The following is a 24,479-nucleotide window of genomic DNA, read 5'->3' on the forward strand; positions in this document are numbered from 1 at the left end:
ATAAAGGATTTATATCCACCTCCTGTTTTATCTCTCATTCCCTCTCATGTTATCATGCTCTTAAACCCCAGGATGGGAGAGTGATTGCTCTCCTCCAGACAGCAAAGAACAAGACTGGCTGTTATTAGAGAACATGCCTTTGGCACCTTCACAATCTTATTTATGACACCGTTGGAGCACTGTTCCACTGGAGGGAGCAGTATCCCCACCAGTCCTCCACTGGAGTCAGAGTGATGCTGGGGCCCTGGTAAGACTTGTTGGTGCCAAGGCAAGAGAGAAGGAAATAAAAAGAAGATAGCAAACCTCGAGTGCATTTGGTTGATAGATGTAAGACAGAAGCCACAGACACAGAAACAGATATGCACAGCACAACAGGGCAGGAGGGGGAGGGAGTGCAAGAAGCAAGAGAGAGAAGTGGAAGAATGAAAGAAAACCCTTTTGCAAACCAGGGAGACGCAAAAGACACACCGACCCACGACATATTCACAACAGCAGTGGAGAGGTGAAATAAAGAAAGGTGCAATAACTACCGTCTTCTTCCTCTATCCATTCTTCCTCTTCTGAGCCAGGGAGGAGGGAAAGGAATAAGTGCAGAGGTTAGCCAGACCCCATAAAGCTGAGGAGTGTAGCCATGGCATGCATGAGATGAGGACTCTAGCACTGCAGCGGTTCACCCCTTGTGCCTCTCTTTGCTTTTCACGTCCAGGATGTTTTGCCATGCAGCAGCCTGGGCTGCCAGGCAGTGTCCTGAACCAGCAAGAGGCTCAGCAAAACCCAGTTCCCAAACCCAGCCCCAGATGCACAGCCCAGCCATGTCCCAGAGCGGCCACATCCACCACGGGGTTTGCTTCTTCCTCAGACTGAGGCAGTTAGCGGTTTGTGCATGAACATCATTAACACACATTCAGCCGAGGCTCCAACTCCTGTTGAGTTTTTGGGCTCACACCTCTGCCAATACCCAATCCAGCATTTCGACCCCTGTTTTGAGTCAAGGGATCACTCTGCCAAAAGAGATCCTGAGAAAATTCAGACCGGTTTTGATCCTACTGATGTTTCAGGTGGAGAAATCTAGAACATAGTCTCATTTGCCTTTCCTGGTCGTGATATGCCCATTGCAGTCAAGGCCCTTACCACCACAACCCACCCAAGTAAAGCACTGAACCGTCAGCACTTGTCTCTCAGCCCTTGAAACAGCCGGTGAAACACCTACCTTCCTCTACATACTCCTCTTCACAGAGCAGACATGAGCACGCAAGAGAGGGAAGGGAAAGAAGACGCAGGTTATTGAAGTTGCTCTGATCATTTCTTAGCTTCAGCTTCAGGGCAGCTGCAGATGCTCCACATCCTCTTACCTTCCTGCTCCCTGCAAAGCACAACAAAAATTTGTGGAGTGACAGCAATCTGCTTCAGCGGGACATGTGTCTCCACCAGTGAGGCTGAAAGGGAATTTGAAATTGCCTCCAGGCTGGCTCCCTTTTTCATAGCAAGGGGCAATGCCTGCTGGGCAGGCTGCTGAGTGGCATGCTGTAAGGTGGCAGTGGGGACAGGACAGGACCCAGATCCCCATCAGGCTGTGGGTAGCAGGAGCTGGAGAGCTCGACTGACACTTCGACACTGGCCAGAGAACAACACCATTTTGCAGCTTGAGAAGATTGAGTGGCCATGGCCTGTAATCCTGGAAATGGGTATCTCGCATCCCACCTTTGCCCCGGAGTCCTTTCCTGACCTTGGAGGAGATTTCCTGACCCAGGGGACACTGGGCACAAGGGTCAGACATTGCTGAGAGACACAAGTCTGTTGTGGCATTTAAACATAAGAACAGGATTCAGATCTACTTTTTCTGCTGGTGGATGAGAAGCAGGAGCAGTGCTTGGGCTGATCCCCGTAACCGTGTACCACAGACACTGAGCCCCTTCTCTACAGGGGGCACCTCAGGGCCCAGCAGCCCTCATCAGCAAAAGTTGTCCTCAGATTTGGGCCCTGAGGAGTGATGCTCTGGATGTGGCAGTAGGAGCCCATCAGCAGCAGGCTGACAACACCAGCTTTCCACAGCTCTATCCCACTGATCTAGACTCCAGCATTTTCATGCAGGGACCATCCCTTGCCATGTATGTGCTGATACAGCTCCCAATGCAAAACTCCCCACTCCTGGGGGCCTTGGTGCTCTCACAGCAGCGGTGCAGATGAGCTTGGGGTGGGGGGATTTCATGTTGCAGTAATGACAAGAGCCAGTGCCTCCCCAACAGCGCCTCTAAGCAATCCTGTGGGAAAGTGGGAATAAGGAGAGAGAAAGGGCATTTAAAAACACACCACTTACTGCTCATATTCTTCCATGACCTCTTCAGAGTCTGACATGCCTGGTTATCTAGCAGAATTCAAGGCAGATTGGAAAAAACAAGTGTTAGGAGCTGAGATAAGGGCAAGCACAGCCTGTTCTCCAGTGCTGGAGACACGGGCACGGAGACCCTGCGTCTCCCCAAAGCACTTAGAGCTGTGAGCTGTCCCCAGCCAGGCTGTGACAGTGTTATCTCAGCAGAGATAAGGCTCTCCCCTCCTGTCCCAGGATTACAGCTCACCCCAAATAGGAGGCAGGAGATTAGTGACAGCCTCATGCAACACTGATAACTGCTGTCAGGAGCCATGTCCAAGACACTCAGCTCCCCTTGCCGCAGCCATCTCAGCGTCCCGTGTTTGCTTAGGGCACAGGAAAATAACCCAATTAACATACAGCTGGTTGTGCTTCCTGGCTATTCTTAGCTCGGTTGGGATATAGAAACTTGCAGGGACATCCCATTATCTCAAATTTACAGCCCTGCACAAGCCACAACACAAGATTTCTGAGAGACCTCCAAGCCCTCCAAGTGCAGAATGTGCTCTGGAAAGGAGTGATCTCGGCTCAGCAGGACCATTTCTCTCCTGGTCCTGGCCCTGAGACTGAGGGCAGCTAAAAGGAATAATTAACAGCCTGGCTTTACAATGAGGCTAATAACTGTAGAAATGGCCATGCTCATCTTCCCAGCACACCCGTCTCCCTCCCAGCCGTGATCAGGACTGTACTCATGGTGCCTCCTCATCTAGCTTCCACCCAGCTCACTGCGACGAGGTCTGCACGGACCAGTCCATGATCAGCCCCAGCCCAGGGCATCCCGGAGCAGCCCTGAGCGTCAGCCCAAGCCCCTGCACACAACTCGCATTTTTGCCGGACCTCAGCAGAGCTGAGATGCCGCAGGACAATGCAAGGCATCTCTAGAAATAACTCCGTGTGCTAAACCACCTGTTCCCAGAGCAGCCCCGCTGTACTTCTCCTGATGGGCGTCTGGGAACAACTGGTCCTGGCTACATCTGTTGAGCATTTATTACCCGGGATGGGTAGGACAGGCTTCGGGATCGCCTATTCAAGATGCTGAATCCAGGACTGGAATCCACAAGCACGGGAAAGGCGCATTACAGGAGAGATGCCTGTGCATACCGGTGGCTCGCGGGGGGTTGTCAAATCTCACTTCTGAGCAATGACTCAGAAGGTGTTTTTTGGAGACAAATGAAGTCAGAAGTCAGCCCTGTCTGCCTTGGGTTCACCACCTGCTTCTGCCATCACTGTTCCTTTCCCTCTAATGGATGTGGGGCTTGGCCCTAAGCACCCCCTTCCGGCACCACGCCCTCGATCTCTGCTCCCCCTCAAACATCAGTTCCTGGCCCTACTTTTTCCACAGACTCGGCATGATCCTGCTATCCCCTCATGTTTAGCCAAATCATTTTTGTGGCCTCTGAGCACCCAGACTTCATGTGATCCTCCCACGACACAAGAGTGGAGACTCCCTCCTGGCCACGGCAGTGCAAACATGCATTTGCAAAGGCCTAGTTCTACATTTCCATTCACCCCCTCTCTCACATATCACTAGATCCCACAGAGCGTTTGCTGAGGAACAGCAACAAAACCAGGACTGTTGAGGGAGTACAAAAGAAAAAGGGGCTCTAGGAAATATTTTTACATCCTCTGCACAGAAACAGAGCTTTCCGTTTAAGATTTGAAATCTGTTTTGAAAGGTTTAGAACAACCCAGCAGACGTATTACAGAGTTAAAGAGGAAACATTGTGAATATTATTGACTGCAAAATATCTCCCATCATTTGCTGTATATTAAATAATCCAAATATTCCTCCCAGTCCTTAAAATCATTGACTTCATTAGCTCAGGTCCGGATGATCACACTTCTGGGGCTGAATTATTCCCCCCTGGTTCTCAGTCCCTGCTTTCCTCCAGGCTACCCAGTTCTCACTTCCCAGCATTTGCTCCAGCGTGTGTCCCGTCGCTTCTCCCTTCCTCCTTGAGAGGGTCTGACTGTGCACAGGAGCATCCCACCTCTAACCCACCCCATGGGCTGCCAGCGAGTCAGGGCCAGGCAGGCCCAACTCTCCCATGGGCGTTGCATCCTCTTGTATCCTCCAGAGACACGGGGTATTGGGATTTATGAGATTCCTCCAGAACCAGGGCAGCCAAAATCCCTCCCAGTCACCTTGGCCCACATTGGGCTGGTTCAAAAGTCATTGGGCGAGTTGCAAATACAACCCCCTGGAGAGACTCCCGATGTTTTATCCATGGGAATGCCTTCATGGCAAAAATACATCCCAGTGCAAACGGCTGGGGAGGACCATTAACCCTGAGCCAAATAACTTCTGGGTCTTTAACAACTGCCCTTCCACTAAGCATCCTACGCCAGGAGCGGGTATTAACCGAGCCTTACCTCTACTGTGGGGGCGAGGAGATCCCAGGGAGCCGAGGGGAAGCCAGCGGGTGTCTGGGAAAAGCTCTTTGGGGCAGGAGGCTTTAAGGGGGCTCCAGTGCCCACCCCGGGGCGGGCAGCGCCGGGAGGAATGTGCCCGGCGCCCAGTGAGGAATGCAACACTTGTGAGCTGCTATTTCAGCCCCTGCCCCCCTCTGCTGCACCCCCTTCCCCCTCAGGAGCCCATATAAGCCCAAGCTATTGTGTGGCCTCAGAGATTTGCTATTTTAAACCCTCTGGAGTAAGATACGTGAGTGCCCAAGGGGCTGACACAAGCCAGCCAGCTGTCATTTTCTAGGGCCAGGGACGCTGATAAGGCAGCGCTACCGCAAGTGCAGCACTGGACCCTCCATCACAGCCCCTGACCCGGTCTCACTCAGCCGCTGCACCAGGACCAAGATGCTGTAATGAGAAGAGTCTCAGGCTGCTTTTATCCCCCTTCCAGGACGCATTTGTCTTGGGTTTTTGCCTTTTTTCCTCTTGCCAGAAGCAAAGAAGTGAACTGCACCCAGTCCCAGCCCAGGAGCAGGTGACCAGGAGCATCTTAGAAAGAGCAACTTTTATTAGAAAAAGAAAAGGCACAGAGAAAACCAAGACCTTTCCAAAGCACAGCAAGCAAGATCAGGCCCAGGGGCAGCAGTAAGGTCCCACGCTGAATTTGTACATCGCAATGGTTGCTCAAGGCACAGCCCCAGCCCATTGAATGGCTCTGGCACAGGATTTGAACATCATTTTAGGGGCTGCCCATGGCACCTTAAAGCTGGCCTCAAGACAGCACCCCGCTTCCCTACTGCGTGGACTCGGCAACCCGGCGAGTGCAGGACGAGGGGTCTGTACAGCCACGGGCAAAGGGCTCAGGAGGAAGGGTGAGAGCGGAATGGGGTTTGCAGAAGGGACCCCGCACAGGGCGCTCATCTCCATGCAATGCCAAAAATAGGACCGTGGTCAGCCCACCCTTCCTGTGTCACTAAGTGAAAGGGGTCATTGTTGTAGGGGGCAGGGGACTGTAATGGTAGGGTGGAGAAGGCCAAGTCTCTGGCTCTGGCTCAGCTGTGTGGGTGGAGGGAAGCATCAGCACCATCAGGTCGTCCCTTCTTCCATTAGGCATCTCCAAGCTACATCAGCGCACGCGTGACTTTGCAAACACCATTTGCCTTTGGTTGGGTCCCTCCAGCAGTGACAGCCTAGACGAGGGAGTGATATCTGCCTGCCCCACCTCACCCCACATGAGTCAGGCAGCAAGGACGACCATGGTCCATAGACGTGCAGCTGAAATTCCCTTGGCCAGGTAGCTTCTTGCCCCACTGACATGATCCAGCTGCCAAGAAGATGTATAGGCTGATCCTATTGGCAAGGGGTTATGGGGCACAGCCAAAAATTAGGGGCAAAACACCAAAGCATTTTGGGGAAATGAGACAAGAGTCTGCCTTCAGCCTTTTCAAGGAGTCTCCAGGCCTGGGTGCTCCCAGGCAGGCAGCAAGTGAGGACTGTGGGTGCAGGGGTAATCTTCCAGCCTTCTTCCTTCCCATCCGACAAGCAGGAGGCCTCAGCAACCTGGGGTGCACCTACACATGGTGCGGGGACTCTCATGGCAGTGGGCTGCTGGATGATTGGGTAGGGCTGGGCTTTGATCTTCAGAGCAAAGCAGTTTTCAGTTTTTCCCAGATCATCTGATATTATCACAACTGGTATTACTACAACTGGAAAGAAAGTGATAAACAGTGAGACTGGGCCTGCGGCTGCAAATCTCCAAAGGCACCTACTTTAATCAGGACCATACTTGTCCTAAACAGGGGATGGGGTAGGGAGGCAAACCCTAAATCCCACCACATGCCACTTCCCTTCCTCTCCCAGACAGACCCCTTCTCACCCTTACAGCTGCCTCCAGTTGTCCCCTCCTGCCGATGTCCAAGTCATAGATGTCCCACATGACCCCTCTCCCCCCCAGTAGCCTGGTTTTCCCACACCTGCCCTGGGAGCGATGAACCGGCAGGCAGGTCCCAGCTCTGCCCCTAGCTCAGAGGATGCACCAGTTTTCAAAGCAGGTCCATGTCTACCTTGGTGTCTCCAGGCTGCTTTACCCAGACATCACGGTTTGTCAGGCTGTTTATTTTCCTGATGTCCTGCAAACAGGAGAGTTGTAAGTGGCACAGGAAGGTTTTCCCCATGCTTCACATGCAGTGTTACCTTGGTCTGACTATCAAAACCTTCAAGCATACGTGGTCCAGATGAAACCAGCTGGCTTTGAGATCCTGCACCTGGTAGACCATCAAAACCAAGTGCAGCTCCAACCCACAGAGATGGATGGATGGCAGCAGACGTTATTATAGGAAAAACTGATAAAGGAGCTGCAAGCTTTACCCAGGAGCAAACCTTTTCCTGGGAAACACAGAGCCACACAGACATGTTTAGGCAGTGCTAATCTCTGCAGCTCAGTGCTGAGGGTGCCTGGGCTTGCCTGCCCAGGCGGCAGGGCTGGGCTGGAGCTGGCCCTCCTGGTCCTGTACCCAGATGGCTGCAGGAGACTGCTACAAGCAGTGGCAAAACATGTACTGCCGTAAAAAGTGACACTTCCCTGGGATTTGCTGAAACTCTCTTTTCTGAGCACAGTAAACTACCCTGAGGCCAAAGGGTCTCCTGTCCACTTCCCTCGCATCCATGTCCCTGAAGCAGCTACGGTGGCAAAGTGCTGACCTCTGAGTCCCCTTAGCCAGGCACTTTGACCTCACTGCTACAAGACACCCTACTCCTGGGGCTGGGATACGCTCAGGGAGGCAGATCACTCCAGACTCCACAGACTCTCAGTGCAGACACAGTTCTCCACAATCCGCAGCACCCAGTGCCGAAGGACTGAGCATACAGCTCATCTCCCAGTGGCCTCCAGGTCAGAGCTAGTCCTCCAGACACCAGCAGAGATGGGATCTCTCTCACTCGTGGCAGGGGAAGCCCTGGGACATGCACCCAGATGGTGTCTGCTCCCTCTTCACCCTTCCAAGGGCTGGGATCAGCTGCTTCGGGCATTTGGGGACCAGGAACATGGCACAGCAACAAGTGGAGCCCTGACATCTCGCCGTGGTGGCCCTGCCACACCCAAACCTCTGACCCTGGCTAAGCTGCCCTCCAATTCTTTAATGGGTTCAGCCAAGCGTTCATCAGCCCTTCAAGTCCCACCACCCCCAATGCAGGGACATGTCCCACTGTGCTGCTTAGTGTCAGGGCACTAGCCTGAGGTGTTGGCACAAGCCTGTACCTTGCTCTTTTCCTCCTTGGCAGGCTCCTGAGCTCGGCTGATCCACAGATTAATGCGGGATGTCACCGAACCTGGGATCTTCAGGTTGTCCTGTGGCACAGAGAGGGACACTAAGGTTACAGCATCAGCTCTCCCTCTGCACGAATGTAACCTGGAACAGTCCCCAGGGCATGGGGAGACAGAGAAAACCTGCAACAGGCAGAGACCAGCCTACACCTTGGCTCCATCCCAGCTCCTCAAATACCAGCGCATCGGCATGAACCCACACACTGCCAGAGCACAGTTTCGTCAGCAGCCAGTGCCCAAACCCAGCCCTTCCTGGCACTGCTCAGCAAGCACCAAACTCCCATCAAACTACACTCAGGCAGCAGCCTGCCGGGCTGTGTGTTAGTATCCAAGGAGGGAAAGACTTGTCCAAAATTCTGGTGCCTGCCCTGGCACAGGACCCTGCTGGAAGGTCCTCGCACAAATCAGCTCCCGCACTTACCTTCCTGACAGCCAGTGGCTCAGCCTTGCTGGGAGCGCTTGCCTCAAAGAAGTTGCGCTTGCTGGCCACCCCCTCCGAGGACAGCAAGAGGCTCTTCTGAACAGTCAGGGTTGATTTCACCACCTCTGAGCGCTGTGAGGAGAGAGGGGCATCAGCGGGGACCATGCTGCACCCCAGCTGGTAAAAAGCAACATCCAGCTTCTGGCTCACATCCTGAGCCAGTTGGGGTCTGCTCCCTCCCTGCCCATCACCGGCTCATGGGACTGCCCCACTGCTCCCCCCAGCAGGACCATGACCTTCTCCAAGCAATATCTCCTCCTTGCTCCTAAAACCGTGAGGTTGATCCCTTTTTCTTCCTGGGACCAATTTCTTCTACCCCATTAGAACTGGTTGTTCCATGCAGCTCCATTCTTCTCTCCCTTCCCCACTCAGCTCCAGGCCCCTCCTCTCCCCACACATCTCCCTCACACCAGCCCAGCTGTTCCAAGGGTTTTGGGTACCTGCACAGCCGAGTTGTACTTTTCCAGCTTCTCCCCAATGGTGGTGCTGCTCCCAGGGATCCTCAGACTTGCACTGGTGGAAAAAAAAGTGAGAGAGTGGAACACAACGCTCCCAGATCTCCTGGGACTCAGCCCACAGTCCTGGGGGACTCCACTTGGCAGGAGACCCTGTCCGACCCAGTCACGACTGCATCCATCTGCCAAGTGAACCAAGGCAGCTCATTCCCTGCTGATGGCAGGGAATCATGGATCTCACCATCTTACTAGGGCCACACTGTATGTTGAAAAATAATTTCCCAGTTTACCCTGTCTTCAACACTGCCAGGTCTGAACTGCATCTTCACCAATTTCAGTATGAGTTGGCCTATAGTTTGCATAGGTGAAGCCCCTTTCCCCTGCCCTGCACTCAGAGGTGGGAGAAGGCACCCTGTTGACTCCCTGCATTCAGACGTCAGCCCTCAGTTCCTCAAGAAGTTTGAAGCCACCTGTCCAAACCTCACCATGGAGATTTGGAGGATCACTTGATCTGATCACCAAAACCAGATCAGGCTGCTCACAGTCCTGTACAGTGGGGTTTGATATCTGCAGGGATGGGAGCCTGCTGTGGTGCTGCACTGCTCAACACGTACCCGCTCCTGTGCAGACACAACACCAGTGAGAAGCCACAACCAAGAGACAGCAGGGAGTAGCTGAGGGGAGCTTGTACAGATACAAGTTGGACATTGGACGTTGTCCTCTGCTAAGCACTGCTGCCTGGTCAGCCAGGCACCCCGGGACCAATGTGCAGCAGACCTGTGCCAGGGCACTCACTAGCTGGTACCAGGTCTCATCACCTCCTCCTACTCCTTGGAAAACAAAGGGTGAGAGTCCCTGACCAGGAAGGCCAAAAGAACATGGAGAGAGGTGCTGACCTCCTTGTGAGCGGGCTTTGGCTTTCTTCTTGCAGTTTTCTTGAGATGACCTGAAAGACACAAGGAGAGGAGATGCTGGAGCCATCTATGGTTACTGAGGATAAACATGGGAGAAACTGTCTCAAACTTGTCTCCCAGTTTTCAAGTAAGCTCCATTTTCACCCACACCAGGGATCTTAGAGCAAAACTAGTCGTGCTAACAGTTTTATTCCCAATAAAGCACCACGGAAGTTACTTAAGCCTAGCCAGCCAGCCCTGATTCACAGCAGGGAGGATCTTATTCCAGAGCTCTTTTTTATTTGGGAGAGAGCTAGAAATTAAAATATTTTCAGGGATGTAACAAAGGACAAGAAGGAGGATGGATTTTTTTATCCTGTGCTCTCTGGAAAGACAAGAAATGCCAGAGGGCGGATGGTCAATCTTGTGACTCTTTGGAAAATCTGAGGACAATGAGCTCCCTGATTTGTCATCGCTTCCCACGTTTCCATGCCAGTACAAAGCATATGAACATGGGCATGTTCACCATCACAGGCCTTCAATCCAACATGGGGAAGGAAAACGGAGGAAAGACTGAAGCAGAGCTTCAGTGCCCAGATCAAGGGTGGATTCTGAATGCACTTTTGGGAACAGGTTCTGCCAACGTAACCTGGAAACCAAAGCAATCCTTCCTTTGCCCCATCCTTGACTGTCTAACAGGGTCTTTCACTCGCTTTAGCTCTTACCCGAAAGGAGACAGTTCTTGGGCTGGTTCGTCTGATGGAGCTGCTGTAGGTGACATGAGTGGGAGAAGTATTTGACTTTGCAGGTTCAGCTTGGGTGGGAGACAGCTGTATTACCTCCTTTGAGGAATTCCTGGATGGCTGCTGAGGGAAAAGCAGACATTTGATGCATCCCTGCAGAGTCTGCAGAGAAGGTTGAGGTGCAGGGAGCAGAACTGCTGGGTGGGAACCGGTTTGGAGGCAGGAGTTTGACACTGAAATCCTCCAAATCTTGGCTGTCTCACTTGAATAGGCAAAGCCCCAAACACCTCTGCAGTGCAACTGTGACAGCAGTCAGTAGGGGCTTGCCGGAGAAGATGATTAGAATAGCACATGCAAGGGAGGGAATGGAGATGGTGGGGCCCTGTCCACCATCTCATGGTTTGCAGCTCTCAAAAATACTTTCCCCAAAAGCCCACAGGTCCCGTTTCCCTCCTGACACTTTTGGGTTTTCCCTCTCTGTTGTTCTCCCACCACCCAGGACCTTGCAACCCAAGGGCTGGTGCCTTGTCCATTTCTGCTCACCTGCTGGTCCAGAGGCAATATCACCACCGAGGCCGTCTTCTCCTCCATGCTGCGGCTTCCCTGTCTGGTCAGGATCTTCACTTCGCGCAGTCGGCAGCCCCCCACCTCTGGCGATGCCCGCTGCTGTGGTTCCCCCACCTCCTTCCTCTGCTTCCCCCGAGACGTCTCCACACCTTGTCCCTCTTTGTCCTGGAGATGTCCCCTCACCACCATCTTGCACTCTGAGGCCGGCTCCCGGTGCTGGTCTCCTGGTGAGTTCCCTCTGCCCTTGGCTGCATCCTGATCCCGCTCTCCAGCCTGGATGCTCTCCTGTCCCACACGCCACTGTGTCCCTCTCTTGGCATGGCTTGCTCCTACCCCTGGCTCCTGCTGTTCCTTCTCCTGCCTCAGCTTCTGAGAGATGGCCATCGGGGACCTTGTCTGTCTCCCTTTTTGTGTCCTCAGCACCTCTGAGAGATTATCCTCTTCCTCATACTCGAGGGACACTGACTTCACCAGGGATTGAGGTCTAGAGACAGAGACAGGGGACAAAGCTCAGCACCCAGCACCAGAGAGCTGGCTTTCTTGCTGCAGGTGAGGTTAATCCATGTGAAAGGCACTGGGGAAGAATAACAATCCCACCAATGTCCTGGAGTCATCCCTGCAGACTAGGACTTGCCGCTACAGCCATCCCCATCAACCCAGCTAGGCTCTCTGAGGACATGTTTGCATCAAAAGTATTTTTTTTCCCTTTTGTGGCAGAGATCAGGCATTTCTGCCACCTCATCCCAGGACATCAGCATCCACCAAGTCCTGTGCCAAGGAGCTGTGGTCTCAGAGCAGCGTACTTGGGTCTGCTGCTCTATGAGACGTGCATCTGAGGCTCTTCAGTGGGTGAGAGAAAACATCACTATCTTAAGTTTAAAGAGTCAGTTGTAAAACAATCTGCTACGGCACAGTTCAACCACAGGCACAACACATTCTGCAGAACAGTCATTTGCCCCTCTTTCCCACAGGCACACATATGCACCAGATTTGGGAAGGGCTAGACAGGACATTGGCCCAGGGTCACCCGGACTGTGTCTGAAGGAGGTGGGATAATATCTGCCCTCCTCCTGAATTGCAATAGCCACATGGCCAGCCTGTGCTAGCACCAGGGAAGGGGGCCGTGTCCTGTCTAGCTCGTTCACGTTAGCCGTGTCCAACCCCTGTTCAACCCCTATGCAACCCAGACATCCCAACTCCCTCACATCTGCAGAAACACCTCTAGAGCATGAGTGTCACTGTGGACATAAGCCATCTAAATATTGGATATTTCCAGGATCAATTTAGTGAATGGGTCATGTTGTGTAAGGGCAGGCTGATCTTAGGGAACCTCTAAATCCCAGCTCCCTGCAGCAAGGGACTTTGGGAGCACTGCTGGAAAGCTCTTGGGTCACCTCGCCAGGAGCTGCATGCTCGGCTCACCTGCTCTGCCGAGATGGCACCTGTCTGCTCCAACCTGCCCTCCAGAAAAGGGAGCGGAGCTGGGGAAGGGTCTGGAGCACAATCCCTGTGAGGAGCGGCTGAGGGAGCTGGGGGTGGGCCTGAAAAGGAGGAGGCTCAGGGGAGCTCTTATTGCTCTCTACAACTCCCTGAAAGGAGGGTGCAGAGGAGCAGGTCGGTCTCTTCTCCCAAGTGACAAGTGACAGGACAAGAGGAACCAGCCTCAAGTTGTGCCAGGGGAGGTTTAGTTTGGATATTCAAGAAAATTTCTTCACAGAAAGGACTGTCAGGTGGTGGAATGGGCTGCCCAGGGGGGGTGGAGCCACCATCCTTGGAGGGATTTAAGAGACATGTGGACAAGATGCTGAGGGACATAGTTTAGTGGTGGTATGAGCAGTGTTGGGTTAATGGTGGGACTTGATGGTCTTAAAGGTCTTTTCCAACCCAAAATATTCAATGATTCTATAAAGTGTCACTGGGGTATGGCCAGCTCAACCTCAGCACCAACTCTCACCCTGGCACATGGGTTCCCTGCGCCGTGGGACATGTTGAGGTCCATGATTCAACCCACCAGAGATATGTCCCTCTTGTTCTACTCCTCCTGTGAAGACCATCCTTCTGCCCAAGGGCCTGGTGAACCCCTGCTCTTCCAAAAGCTCAGCCCACTCTCATCCAGAAGAGACTCCCACCAGCTGCAGCATCTTTGACTCAGGGTTGAGAAAAACAAGGCAGCAAGCTGCGAGCTGTCAGCATTATAAGACTGATGCCAGCAGGCCCTCACGCACCTGCTAGAAGCTGGACTAGTATCTTTCACCGGGCTAGGAGGTTCTTCATCCATTGATGTAGAGGACAGCAGGCTCCGGTGCCTCCGACGGCGCTCCCTTTGCTGCTCTTCCTCATCCTCAAGGGTCCTCTGCCTGGCCAGGCTGTTTGGGATGAACCATAAGGACATGGTGAAGCAATGTCCTACACAGGGAGCTTGCAGCCCTGGTGCCAGACAAGAAAGGAGACTGAAATGCTCTTGGGCAAGGGCCAAGGGGTTGACAGAGGTTACCTTCCTCAGCTGCTGTGCAAGGCTGGAGGAGAAGGACACCAACGCGAGCCAGGTGTCGCAAAGCGCTCTCGCTCCACCCAGCTGATGCAGGCATTTCCTAACGCAAGCACTCGACTACAAGTCCTCATTTCTTCTGCTGGAGGGAGCACTCATTTAAAAGCAATCCCTACATTAAGCAAACCTTCCTGGGCAAGGATATTTAACTTGTAACTCAGCATGACCAAAACCCTAGAGCCACCACACTGATCACAACCACATAAACTGGAACTTAAACTAGTGGCAGAAGATTTTAGCCCCAACGCGAGTTGTGTCAATGCCATTTTCATTTTTATTGAGCAAAAACCCTCAGATGCAAAAGCATGAGAGACTGAAGGCAACTGTTGACACATTTTGCCTGGAAACAGGGATGGCAGGAGCTCCTCATACTCCCTTCATGTGGCTGGCACCGGGAATTGTTTATAATAATAGATTATGCCAAAAAGACAAGTTTTGTAATCCTCTTCAAAGATTTTATTTTGCACAAGCCAAATGGGGTTTGTTTGTTTGTTGTTTTTGGGGTTTTTTTTAATAAAATGCCACCCCTGAATAAAAAGTTGTTCGGAAAACACCAGCTTTGCCTCCCTTACCCTGTGCAAAACCTGCCCACCCTCTCTGCCAGTGCATGAACTGCAATGGAAAATATTTTTATTGGCTGGCTTGAGCTTTCCACAGCAGTGTTCATTTACCTACAGCACCAGTCCTCAATCAGCTGCAAACACATGCAGGGGTCACAGGGGAGCTCCCAGCACACCCATGGGCAGAGCCACCCCTGCGCAGGATCCAGCCTGTCACAGCATCCCAGCTCGGTAACTGACACTCCAGTTCCATCCAGACTCGGGGTTTACTCTGAATTCGACTTTTAAGAATGTGGAAGTCAGAGCAGGAGGGGGCCTGCAGGATCACCAGCATCGCTGCGGACACGGTGACTCGCAGCGTGGTTTATGAGTTACTGTGTAATGAAAGCTGGGTCATAAATTAAACCACATTACCCCCCGCAACCATTTGCAGCTTCTGTTGTTCCTGGTCAAGGGAGGTGGAGGACTGCCGGAGGGTCAGCGGAGCAGAACGGAGAGCGCAGCGGGGACGGGGCCTGGCTGAGCTCAGCACCTGTTCAGGGACAGGGCAGTGCTAGGGGGTGTGCTCCCCTTCCCTCCCGCTGCCTCCATCCCTCTCGCCCCTGCACCCCAAGCAGCCTTCATGCCCCAACAGCAAGCGGACCACTGCTGGGGGGCTTCAGGTGGGCCCCAATAGGGACTTGGGGCTTGGGGACAAGGGGCCCCAAAGGTGGGCTTGGGGACCATGTCTACCCAATGCTTGGCATCAGGAGAGACAGGGATGGAGGAGGCTGGGGCCCGCCCCAGGAAGCTGATGAGCATCCTAGCCAGCTCTCACCGCCCCCAGGGACACCTCCCCGTTAGGTCCTTGCGGCTGTACTCACCATACAGGCCTGACCCTGTAAATATTTGTACACAGCTTAGCTGGCTGGGCAGGCAGCACGGCTTTATTTGCACGGCACGGTGTGATCTCCTGGTGCCGCAATCACGGCACACATGTTCCCACCCGGCAAGGTTAGCACGTGTGTGGGGACGTACACATGAGGGTGCATCTGCTAAGTGCTCTTGTCCCTCGAGCAGTGACAGAGTGGAGCACTAATGCCAGCTTAAATCCATCTGAGAGCCAGCTACTTTTTTTCATGCATAGGCTCCTTCGAAATGAAAATGGGATTTTCCTGCCTTGAATTCTCTTGGCTCCTCAGAGGCAGCATGTAACCTGGTATTATCAATATGCAGCTTCTCGTTATTTGTAATTAAGTAAACCAACCATTAGGCTATGGATTTGCTTTGCCAATCTTTCCCTCCTCTTTTCAAAGAGGGATGTATTTTCCACCCTCTTACCTTTTTTAACCTCAAAGAGATGAATAAAAAAGATTGGCGAGCCTCCCCCTGCTTTGTGCTCTCCTGCCCTGTTAATCATTAGTGCTGATGTATCTGACATTTGTGCTGTTTCAGTGAATGCTGTCTCATCTGATGAGAGAGGAGAAACTGCCTTCCTGGGCTGTGAAACAACCTGAGTGCAGCACCCCACTGGGCTTGTGTTCAGGCGGGTCTGTGGCTCAGAGGAGGATCTGGATGGGGCTGGGATACCCTCTGGATCCATCCCATCCATGACAGAGGCAAGGTGTGAGCTGGTGGCCTCTGAGCAACAGGGTCCCTGTTCATTCCCATTTCTGGGCTGGCCATGGGTGGGTGTCTTACCCTAAGTGCTATGGTTTGCAAAGTCTCAGAGCCATCCCATCCACTCAAACTAGGATTTCTGTTCTGTTTTGTGGGAGAGCGCAGCTGCGTTTGAGTCACCATCAGCCTCCCTGAACAGCCAAGGGTGACCTCTGGGGTCTGCAGGAGGCTGGGAGCAATCCCCTCACCAGGCTTCATGTGAGCCCAACTCACCTCACAGTGTCCTGGCTCCCATCGGAGACAAAATCAATTTTAGGAAAGACCGAGCGGAGCAGCCAGCGCCGCGGGGCTGCGGGGATCGTTCAACAACTGCTGATGAATCAGGGCTTGCTCAGCGCCGGATGGGCAGAGGCTGCAGCCTCCGCACAACGGAGCCGGGACACACACCCAGGGGCTGTATGGATATGGGGCAAGTGAAAAAACCCCACAGCCAGCTACGGGGCAAGTCTGGAGGCACAGCCCAGCCAGGCAGACCCAAAGAAAGGCAAACCAGACCAAAACTAATCCAACACAGGGCAAGGATGCTTTTCCAGAGCTATTTTCCTATACAGTGCTCAGCTTTTCCAGGCAGCAGGAACAAAAATGCCTCTGATTTTGCCCACCCACAAGAAACTCCAGCAGTGCTGAGTGGTCCCCAGGCCCACCACCACCTCTGCAAGCAACACCTCCCCACGCTGTCTGTCCCCCTCTGCCCATCCTCACCAACACCCCTCAGCCGAGGCTCACCAAGCTGACAGCCCACCCTCACCCCCACCCTCCCGCCTGCGTAAAGGGTTAAGCATTAAACCACAGCACCTACCTGGAGAGATCAGACCAGTTCCTTCTGCCAGAAGACATTCCTACTTTCCAAGATTTTCAGAGAGTCCCCAAAAACTGTGCAGGCATCAAGGCCAAGGTGCTGTGGGAGCCACAGGGATCTGTGCTGCCCGGAGACTCTGCTCCCTGAGGAGGGAGGAACTCCCTGCAAGGTTATTTCCCTGTGCACCTTTACCCTGCCTGCAGCCCGTTTACCACTACACTGCATCACATGCTTTCTTATCTACCTTGACAGAGGCAAGGCTGTAATTTGTGTGCTAGCGGCGCCGTGCAAAAGACGCCCTGCCCAGGAGTGCCACGCAAAAGCAAATCCCTCCTCGTTGCCTCCTGTGCCAGGGTTCGAGTGGAGACCCGCGCTCAGGGCTCAATCCATCCAGGTCTCCCAGGGTTTTGGAGACAACTCCCTGCAGAGAACCTGTTTTACCAGCCACTCTCCACCAGTCAACAACTCCTCCGACACCGTGGAGGAGGTGAATTACTTGGGCTGAGTGGGAGGAGGCTGGCTCCCAGCGATCCAAAACAGTCATTAGAACACCTCCATCTGGGTGCAGTCCAGCCCTTTCCAAAGAGCATGGGAGGGTGCCCTGTTCCTTTCAGCCCTTTCTGGACATCTTGGATTGAGTCATCACAGACTCCCAGTTCTTACGAGCTTTGCTGCAATAGGGAGCACTCACAAAGTCTCAGAAGTGGCTGAGGCATGGGGGGTCCAATTTTTGGGTGCTGATGTCTTGTGCCAGAGCAGGGCTGTGTACCCAGGCTTGTCTCATGCCTGGACTCTGTCCATCAAACCTACTGTCCCTCCCCGCTGGTCCCGAGACCCCGTGCTCCCACACTGACACAGGGCAGCACTCTCTTTCAAAGGGCAGGTGCGAAGGCAGTGGGGGGGCTGTCCCATCGGGGTGACAGAGGCAGCCAGACACAGCAGAGCTGGGTTCAAGCCTCGTTGTTACCTGGGGCCAGCACCCCAGTGCTCCCACTGCTGGGGGCAGTCAGGCAGCTGTTTTGTCGAATACTTGCCAAAAAAGTCATCCGGGACTCCATGAGTACAAACTTGGACTCTGATCCCAGTGAGACCCATCTGCCAGCCTGAGGGACTGGTTAAAAGGCTGGGCTTGCCATGCATGCCTCTCGCCCTCAGGGGTGTGCCCAGCACCTGGGAAACCAAAGGAACTATTTTAATCAAAGGTTCCTGATTAAAATCCCATTTCTAAAGAATGCCCTGTCTAATAAGCCGTCTGCTCCGAGCAGTGCACATTCTCTGTTTTAGTTTCTTCTTGCAGCCACCAGCTGTCCTTCAAGTGTTTTCATACACACAGAAAATTCAGTGAGTTATGGCATAAGGAAAAAAATTACACAAATAGCCTTCCAAGTGTCCTGCTAATTGCTGACAAACTATATATAGTAGTTCAGCCTTAGTTCTATAAAACAATAAACCTCTTTGATTAATGCACAGTGAGTACTTTACTTGCAAAACTCATTGCCAAAGGATATCACTGAAGCATAGGACTTAACAGGATTTTAAAAAGGATTAGGCTGAATGTAGTGAAAGAACACCCCCAGCTAGGATCTACATAGCAAAGGAATATAAAACCTCACAGTTCGTGATTCCTCTTATTATTAAGATGAAGAAATTCTAGACAGGCATTAAATGGCTGGGGATTAGGAAGAGGACAAACCTCAATGACACTCACCCTCACAGTCCCCCAGTCATTATTGTCAGTTCAGAGACCTTCATTGATTCTTCTTTGTTTAAGACCCCTCAGTGGGTTTCTCCTACATGGATTTGCCCGGTTTCCCTCAAATGCAGGAAAGTTGCTAGTATGAAAAACATCCTTCAGCAAGGAGTTCCCCAGGTCTATTCCTTGTTGCTGGAGAAGCTCTCTCCTATCCTTTAATTTGGATGAGGTCCTGCTGAGCTGTTTGTCAGCACAAAGCATTGATCTCTCATGGGTTGAGTTTTTTGCAGCCACAGAGCATTTAGCTCATGTTTTCCCTGATGTTCCTCATGCTTTTTCATGTTCACCGTAATCCCAGGCTATCATACAAGTGAGCAACAGCCAACTCAGAGACCATCATCTTATATATGATGTTTGCCTTTTCCATGTGTGTGCCACTTTATACTGCCTCAACATCCCCTGCCATTTTATCTCCAAGTCCTGCAAGATCCTTCTGAACGTCTGTCATAAGCCTTTATCTCTGCTCTGCTGAATGCATAAGAATTATCAGCAGACTTTGTTATCTCACTATTATTTCCTATCTGCTAATCGATTATTTACCTCTGCTCGGACTCTCCCTCTTAGCCACGGCTGACCTAAAGGTCATTGCTTCTGGAAATCCAGGAAAACTCTTATCTACAAGGTTGCCCTCATCCATGAGGTCATTGATGGCTTCACCGAACACCAGTCACTTTGTGAGACCAGACTTCCCTTTACAAAAGCTCTTTTGGCCACCCCGAGGTCATCAGCGAAGTCCAGACCAAACTGCAGGTCCACAAAGCTGAAGGTGATGTAATTCGGCAGGGGTGTGAGTCCATGCGGGGAAGAGATGCTCAGGGGACCCAGCCTGACATTTACCCAGTTCTGCCCTGCATGCCAGGCTGTCCTATCTTCTGTCCCAGATCTACAACCAGGAGAGGAAAGCTAGGTGCTCTGGCCAAGGGAGTTGTGCCACAGGACTCCGCTGCATGCAGGCAAGGTACTAGTGTAACTCTGCTTTTCAGGAGGGCTCTGCAGGCTCAGGGAGGCTAGATCTTCATCTGATGCACATCATCAGAAGACACCCAGTTATATCCACTAAGGAGTTAGACCAGTATCACCATGGTTTGGGTTTTTTTCCCTTGGGAACGATGTCCTGTGTCTCATCCCTGTGCAGAGCCTGTTTCTTTGGCTACAGGGCAGTGGAGAGATTCCAGTTTCCACAGCTGTGCTGTAATTAGAGCATTCCTCCACATCACTGTGGGGCCCAGCGGTGAACCCTCCACCTCCTACCTGTTTGCCTGTGCCGGTCCCCCAGCATCGGCCATGACTCAACTCCTCCCTTGGCTCCACAGGCTCATCCCTGACTGCTGCCAGTGGTGGAGTGGAACCAGCAGCACCATCTGGGCTGGGACATGGGGCTCGATGGCCAGAAAAAAGGATTTTTCACCCCTGCTCAGCTGCCATCCCATCACTGCAGTGGTGCACCAGCTCACAAAGGTCCCATCAGCAAATGCTTTGAAAAGCTCCACTCACCCCACACACAGAGGTCTCCCTGAATACCAGTGCTGGTCTTCCAAGGCACTGGGATGGTCCAGGGTTGTTCTTCCCCAGCTCCAGTTCCTTCAGCTTTTGGAAAGATGTATGTGATGCACTAGAAAGTGGTAGTACAGAGGTAATCTGGTGTGCAAAGAAAGCCAGAAGGTGTCTGAGATTGGTGTGTGTTTGCTCAGAAACCGAACAAAACCTGACCACAGGCTTTTCTGTTTTCTGTAGGAAAGGAATAACCATTCTCCCAACTGCTTTGTAGCAGAGGGCTGTTTTCATTTACAATTTTTTTTTTAAAGAAATAGTTTAGACAAACCTTGGTTCAGAAATGCCACCGTCATGCCCCACAGATACTATAGCATCCTTCAGGTTCCCATTTTCCTATGCAGATTGGCCTCTTCATCAGATGCCAACTCCTGTGATGCCCCAGGTCTAACGATGAGGAACCATGGACATCCCCCAAAAGTGGTGTCAATAGAAACTCCTCAGGTCATGGATAGAATAAGTGGGACTCATTGCCAGCAGCTGTATGGCAGACTGCATCCCTCCTGGCAGATGGAATTAGTTGCAATTAATGAGAAATTCCCTCTGCTGTGAGCAGTGAGTAAGCCAGCTCAGGCCACAGCAAAGGAAGATGGACAAGATGGGCATTGCCCACTCACACCAAGTGCCATTCCCCAGTCAGGCCCCATTCCTCCCCAAGGCTGCAGGACATGAGCCTGGAGGGCTGCAGGAGGGGAAAATGGGCCTAAAGAAACCCATTTCTTCCTTTTTTATACTACAGGGGCACACAGGACCCACACCAAGGTCTCCAAGGTGATGGGTGGTCATGCTATAGCCCTGCCAATGTGGTGCAGTTGCCCCCGGTTGCCTCCTGAGCAGCTGCAGCCATGGGGTTTGATCCTGCACCTGCAGCACCACAGAGACCAAGGGGGCAATGGGGAGGTAATGTTTAATTTTTATCACCAGGGACTGCAGCCCAGCTAACTCCCGTGCAGGGCAGGGTGCTGCAGGGTCTTCAGAGGCTGTGGGATAAAATAGCCCTTCCCACCCTGGGTTTGCCCATCACCACTAATCGTCCTCCCCTGCCTCCCTGTGGAGGTCCAGCCCCCAGCTGAGCTGCAAATACACTCAGGGAAATATTTGAGCACAGTTCAGGTGCATGTCCAATTAGCAAGGATTTCGCAGAGCATCCTAGGAAAGGAAGGGACCATTGTACAATCAACTAGGAGCGATATTTTTGAAAGGCCATATCAGGCCAAGCCCTTTGCATCTCCCTGATTGCAGTTTTGCCAGCAAACCTTTTCCAGTAGAAGAACACTGGGTCGATTAGTATTTTTTTCTACTATCCAAATTAATTTGCAATTTCTGCAATTTCAAGCTTCCAGCGCTTTGTTTCGCTTTGCTTTGCAAGCTCCTGGCTGCAATGGAGTAACCTGGAGGATGGTGGGGACAGCTCTGCCCAGTGCAAGGAGACAGGACTGACTCCTGCAGTTCTGGAAATAAATGAAATTTCATTAGTGACTGCTCCAGCATCAGCCTCTCTCCCTAAGAAGAGTCTTGCAAGTCCCCCATTTGGGCGGAATTGTCAATAAAAAAGGATTACCATAGGGTTCTCTTCTAATTCAGACAGAAAAACTCGAGATTGTTCTCACCTAGGCAGGAAGAAACAGTGGGACTGCAAAGCCAGCCTGGCACAAGGGGAGCCGGGCACATCCTGGGAGGAAAAGCTCAACCTGCCCCTTTTACCAAGGGCAGAGCTGGACTCCCAGAGCCACAGAAGCAGCTTCGGAGCAGAGGTGGAGAACATCTGGCTCCCCATCCCCTGATTCAAACAGGGGAGCCTCATGCTCAGAGCACAGCTGCATCTTCCCCTTGAGATTCCACCCCTGTAAAAAGATGGGGCTTTTCCGTGTTTCCAATAAAACTGAAATCCATAAAGCTTTGTTTTTCCATGACTCATAATTGTGGTTTTCCACCAGAGAAGGATGACAGCAGGACATGGTGACTGGGGAGCATCGCACTTTGAAAAAGTAGAGGAACTTGCAGAATGAAGAGTTTTGGCTTTGGGTTTTTCTCTCGCCTCCTCAACCCAAACCACAAAGCAGCCGTGCGAAGTCATCCACAGCCTACGACGAGGGCAAGTGTGCTCTGAGACCTTGCTGAGTACACCCCATCTGGCTCCTCCTGCGGCTGCAGGGACGTGCTGGCAAGCCCTGGGGCTTTGCTCTGCAGCGTTTTCGGGTGTCTTGGTGCTCAGGATCTGGCAATGAGCTGGGTACGGGCACAGGCTGACTGACAAGCATCACACGGAGCCTGGTCCCACAGCACCCATCACCCATATTGCCTTTCATCTCACTACCATCCTCCCCGCCCCACAAACACAATTTTTTTTTTGGTAATTACCAAATTAGCATGATTGCACTAAGCTCCGAGCAACTTTTCACGACCTGGACTTGCCTTGCCATTTTCTTCTCGTGTTCCAGTTCTGAAGAAGGCTTTGTTTCTGTGAAACCTCACTGCATTTTCCAGCTATACCAGTTGGTCAGGTAACAGTTATTACCTCTCCCTCCACACCTTTCTTCCTCTGCCAGGATCACTGCCGAGTGTGTGAGTTCCCCCTGGGGATAGCGTGTGCAGCGAGATCCCAGGATGCTGCTTCAGCACAGCTCCTGCTCAGGCAGCGAGCTCGGAGGGGCAGCACTGTAGCCAAAACCTTTTGCCTTCAATACTGGGGCAGTCTGGGCCATGGCAGCGTGCGGGGATCTTGCCATGCACAGTGTCTGATCACCTCCAAGAGCAGAGTTGCTTGGGTTGGCCAAGACAGATTCTTGCTTCCCAGGGATGCACCAGCCAGGATCCCATCAGGATCCCATCCCAGGTCAGTGAGTCCTGGCGTCATGCTAGGCTGCGTCTGCTTCGCTGAATTAAACTTGGAAAGGAATAAAAGGGTGGAACATGCTCTGTGTGTTGTGTAACCGCTCTGGTCAGGCAAGGGATGGTCCTGTCCCCAGTTAGTGGGATGCTGATGGGGATGGAGGGTCAGGTGGAAACACAAGGGCTGAGGCTCTGTGCTGGCTAAGGGTGTAAATGTGGATTTCCCAGAAAATTGCGACTTCTGATCTAACTCTGATTTTGTGGGCAGTTTTCATATTGAGTCTTAAATTCTCTGCAAAGGAGCTGCTGGGTGTTGTGGCAGCCTGAGTGTAATGACCATACTGGAAACGTGTTCCCACCAGTCGCTGTCTGCCCTAACCCTCTTTTCCCAGGGGAAAAAAAGAAGTTTCTGCTCAATATCCCTGCATTGGCCAAAGAAGGGGACATGATGCCCAGAGCAATCCAGCTGTCATCCTGGTTTGGAGCCACAACACAAACCCACATCCCTGTGTGGGGTCTCTCTCACTCACACTGCCAGCCACCCAGCTAGCCTGGCTCTGCGGCAGAAAGGCCCGTGGGGACACCTTTTTCTGTTCCTAGAGAAGCGCGGTGTTTTTCTGGGAAGGCTGAGCTCTGGCTGAGACTGCACACTTTTGATGCTGTGTTCTTCCCCTTTGCTCTGGGTTTATAGCACTTTCTGCACAAGCTCATGATGCAGGACTAGGGCTGTGCTGCAGACACCCACGGTGAGGAACAGGTGCTGTGAGGAACATGGATGCTGTGATTCCTCTGGACACCTCGGGGACACGGACGAGGCACTGCTATAACCACAAAGAGCACCCTATTGGAGCTGAGCCTCAGCAGAATACCCAATTCGATACAAATTCTCACCAGTTCTCCCCTCCAGCCCTGCCCTGGGGATGAGCTGGCACACTCCCAGCTGCTGGCACCCAATCAGCTGCAGTTTTGGGAGTTGTGATACAGAAAATAACAAAACTAGTGGGGAAGCATGAGCTGTTTGGCCTGAAAGATGGATTCATCTCACACTCTCCTGAAATAGCGCTTGGATTAAGCCTTGAAGCGGGCCTTTTCCAATTCCCACGGCTCCAGTGCCTGTGATGGGACAGGCAGTAGGAGACCTGGTGTCTGGCTGAGCAAGCTCTGAAGGCTTTTCCAAAGCCGGCGGAGAAAGCGGGGTGGGGGGGGCCTGCAGTTAGCCATCTCAGCACTGACACCCAGACGGTGCTGCTTGAGAGGTTGGTGCATCGTTGGAGCCCAGAGAGGGCTGTGCTGCGTGGGAAGAGAGAGGGGTGGCTGTGCATGGGGTCAGGGGGGTCCCAGCAGAGGTGGTGGGGCACCGGGGACACCACGGAGCAGCTGGGGGGACTGGAAGAGATGAGCCCAAAGCAAGCCTGGTCCCAGGGCATGCTGCTGGCCCTAGCACTGGCACGGGGACATCTCAGGGTGGCAGGAAAGGACTGGGGTGTCTTTCCCACTGGGCTGTTGACCAGCACCTGGACATCTACCTGGACTTGTGCAAAG

At 52.6% G+C, this 24,479-nt stretch overlaps 2 protein-coding genes across 5 annotated transcripts in view; both read right to left on the reverse strand.

Annotated features, from left to right (window-relative positions):
• Nucleotides 1-2,361, reverse strand: part of TNNT2 (troponin T type 2 (cardiac)) — a 9,076-nt gene extending 6,715 nt beyond the window's left edge. For 2 of the 4 annotated variants that reach the window (XM_010156423.1, XM_010156422.1), the window contains exons 1-3: nucleotides 2,318-2,355; nucleotides 1,353-1,363; nucleotides 531-557 (exon numbers count right to left, since the gene is read on the reverse strand). In XM_010156423.1, coding sequence (XP_010154725.1) covers nucleotides 531-557; nucleotides 1,353-1,363; nucleotides 2,318-2,355 — 76 coding nt within the window. Of the gene's footprint in view, nucleotides 1-530; nucleotides 561-1,210; nucleotides 1,229-1,352; nucleotides 1,364-2,317 lie in introns of all 4 variants that reach the window. The other 2 variants (XM_010156421.1, XM_010156424.1) reach the window with 2 other exon arrangements.
• A 4,455-nt stretch (nucleotides 2,362-6,816) lies between these two features.
• LAD1 (ladinin 1) lies at nucleotides 6,817-16,839 on the reverse strand. The gene is made up of 9 exons (XM_010156425.1): nucleotides 16,802-16,839; nucleotides 13,461-13,601; nucleotides 11,212-11,719; nucleotides 10,651-10,791; nucleotides 9,929-9,978; nucleotides 9,018-9,090; nucleotides 8,518-8,649; nucleotides 8,031-8,120; nucleotides 6,817-6,903 (listed from the first exon to the last, which is right to left on the reverse strand). Exons 1-9 carry the CDS (start codon nucleotides 16,837-16,839, stop codon nucleotides 6,817-6,819), a joined length of 1,260 nt encoding a protein of 419 aa, XP_010154727.1.
• Nucleotides 16,840-24,479: the final 7,640 nt, after the last annotated feature.

This window comes from Eurypyga helias, unplaced genomic scaffold (assembly GCF_000690775.1).
Source record: "Eurypyga helias isolate BGI_N326 unplaced genomic scaffold, ASM69077v1 scaffold45407, whole genome shotgun sequence".
NCBI lineage: Eukaryota > Metazoa > Chordata > Aves > Eurypygiformes > Eurypygidae > Eurypyga > Eurypyga helias.

What these genes read in the sequence shown, in the direction of transcription:
- LAD1 (XM_010156425.1), bottom strand. Translation starts at nt 16,839, where the DNA reads ATGTCTTCTGGCAGAAGGAACTGGTCTGATCTCTCCAG. An exon ending in ACTAGTCCAGCTTCTAGCAG is followed by an intron (nt 11,720 to 13,460) that starts GTGCGTGAGGGC and finishes CTCTGTCTCTAG; the next exon opens with ACCTCAATCCCTGGTGAAGT. An exon ending in TATTGCCTCTGGACCAGCAG is followed by an intron (nt 10,792 to 11,211) that starts GTGAGCAGAAAT and finishes CTTTTCCCTCAG; the next exon opens with CAGCCATCCAGGAATTCCTC.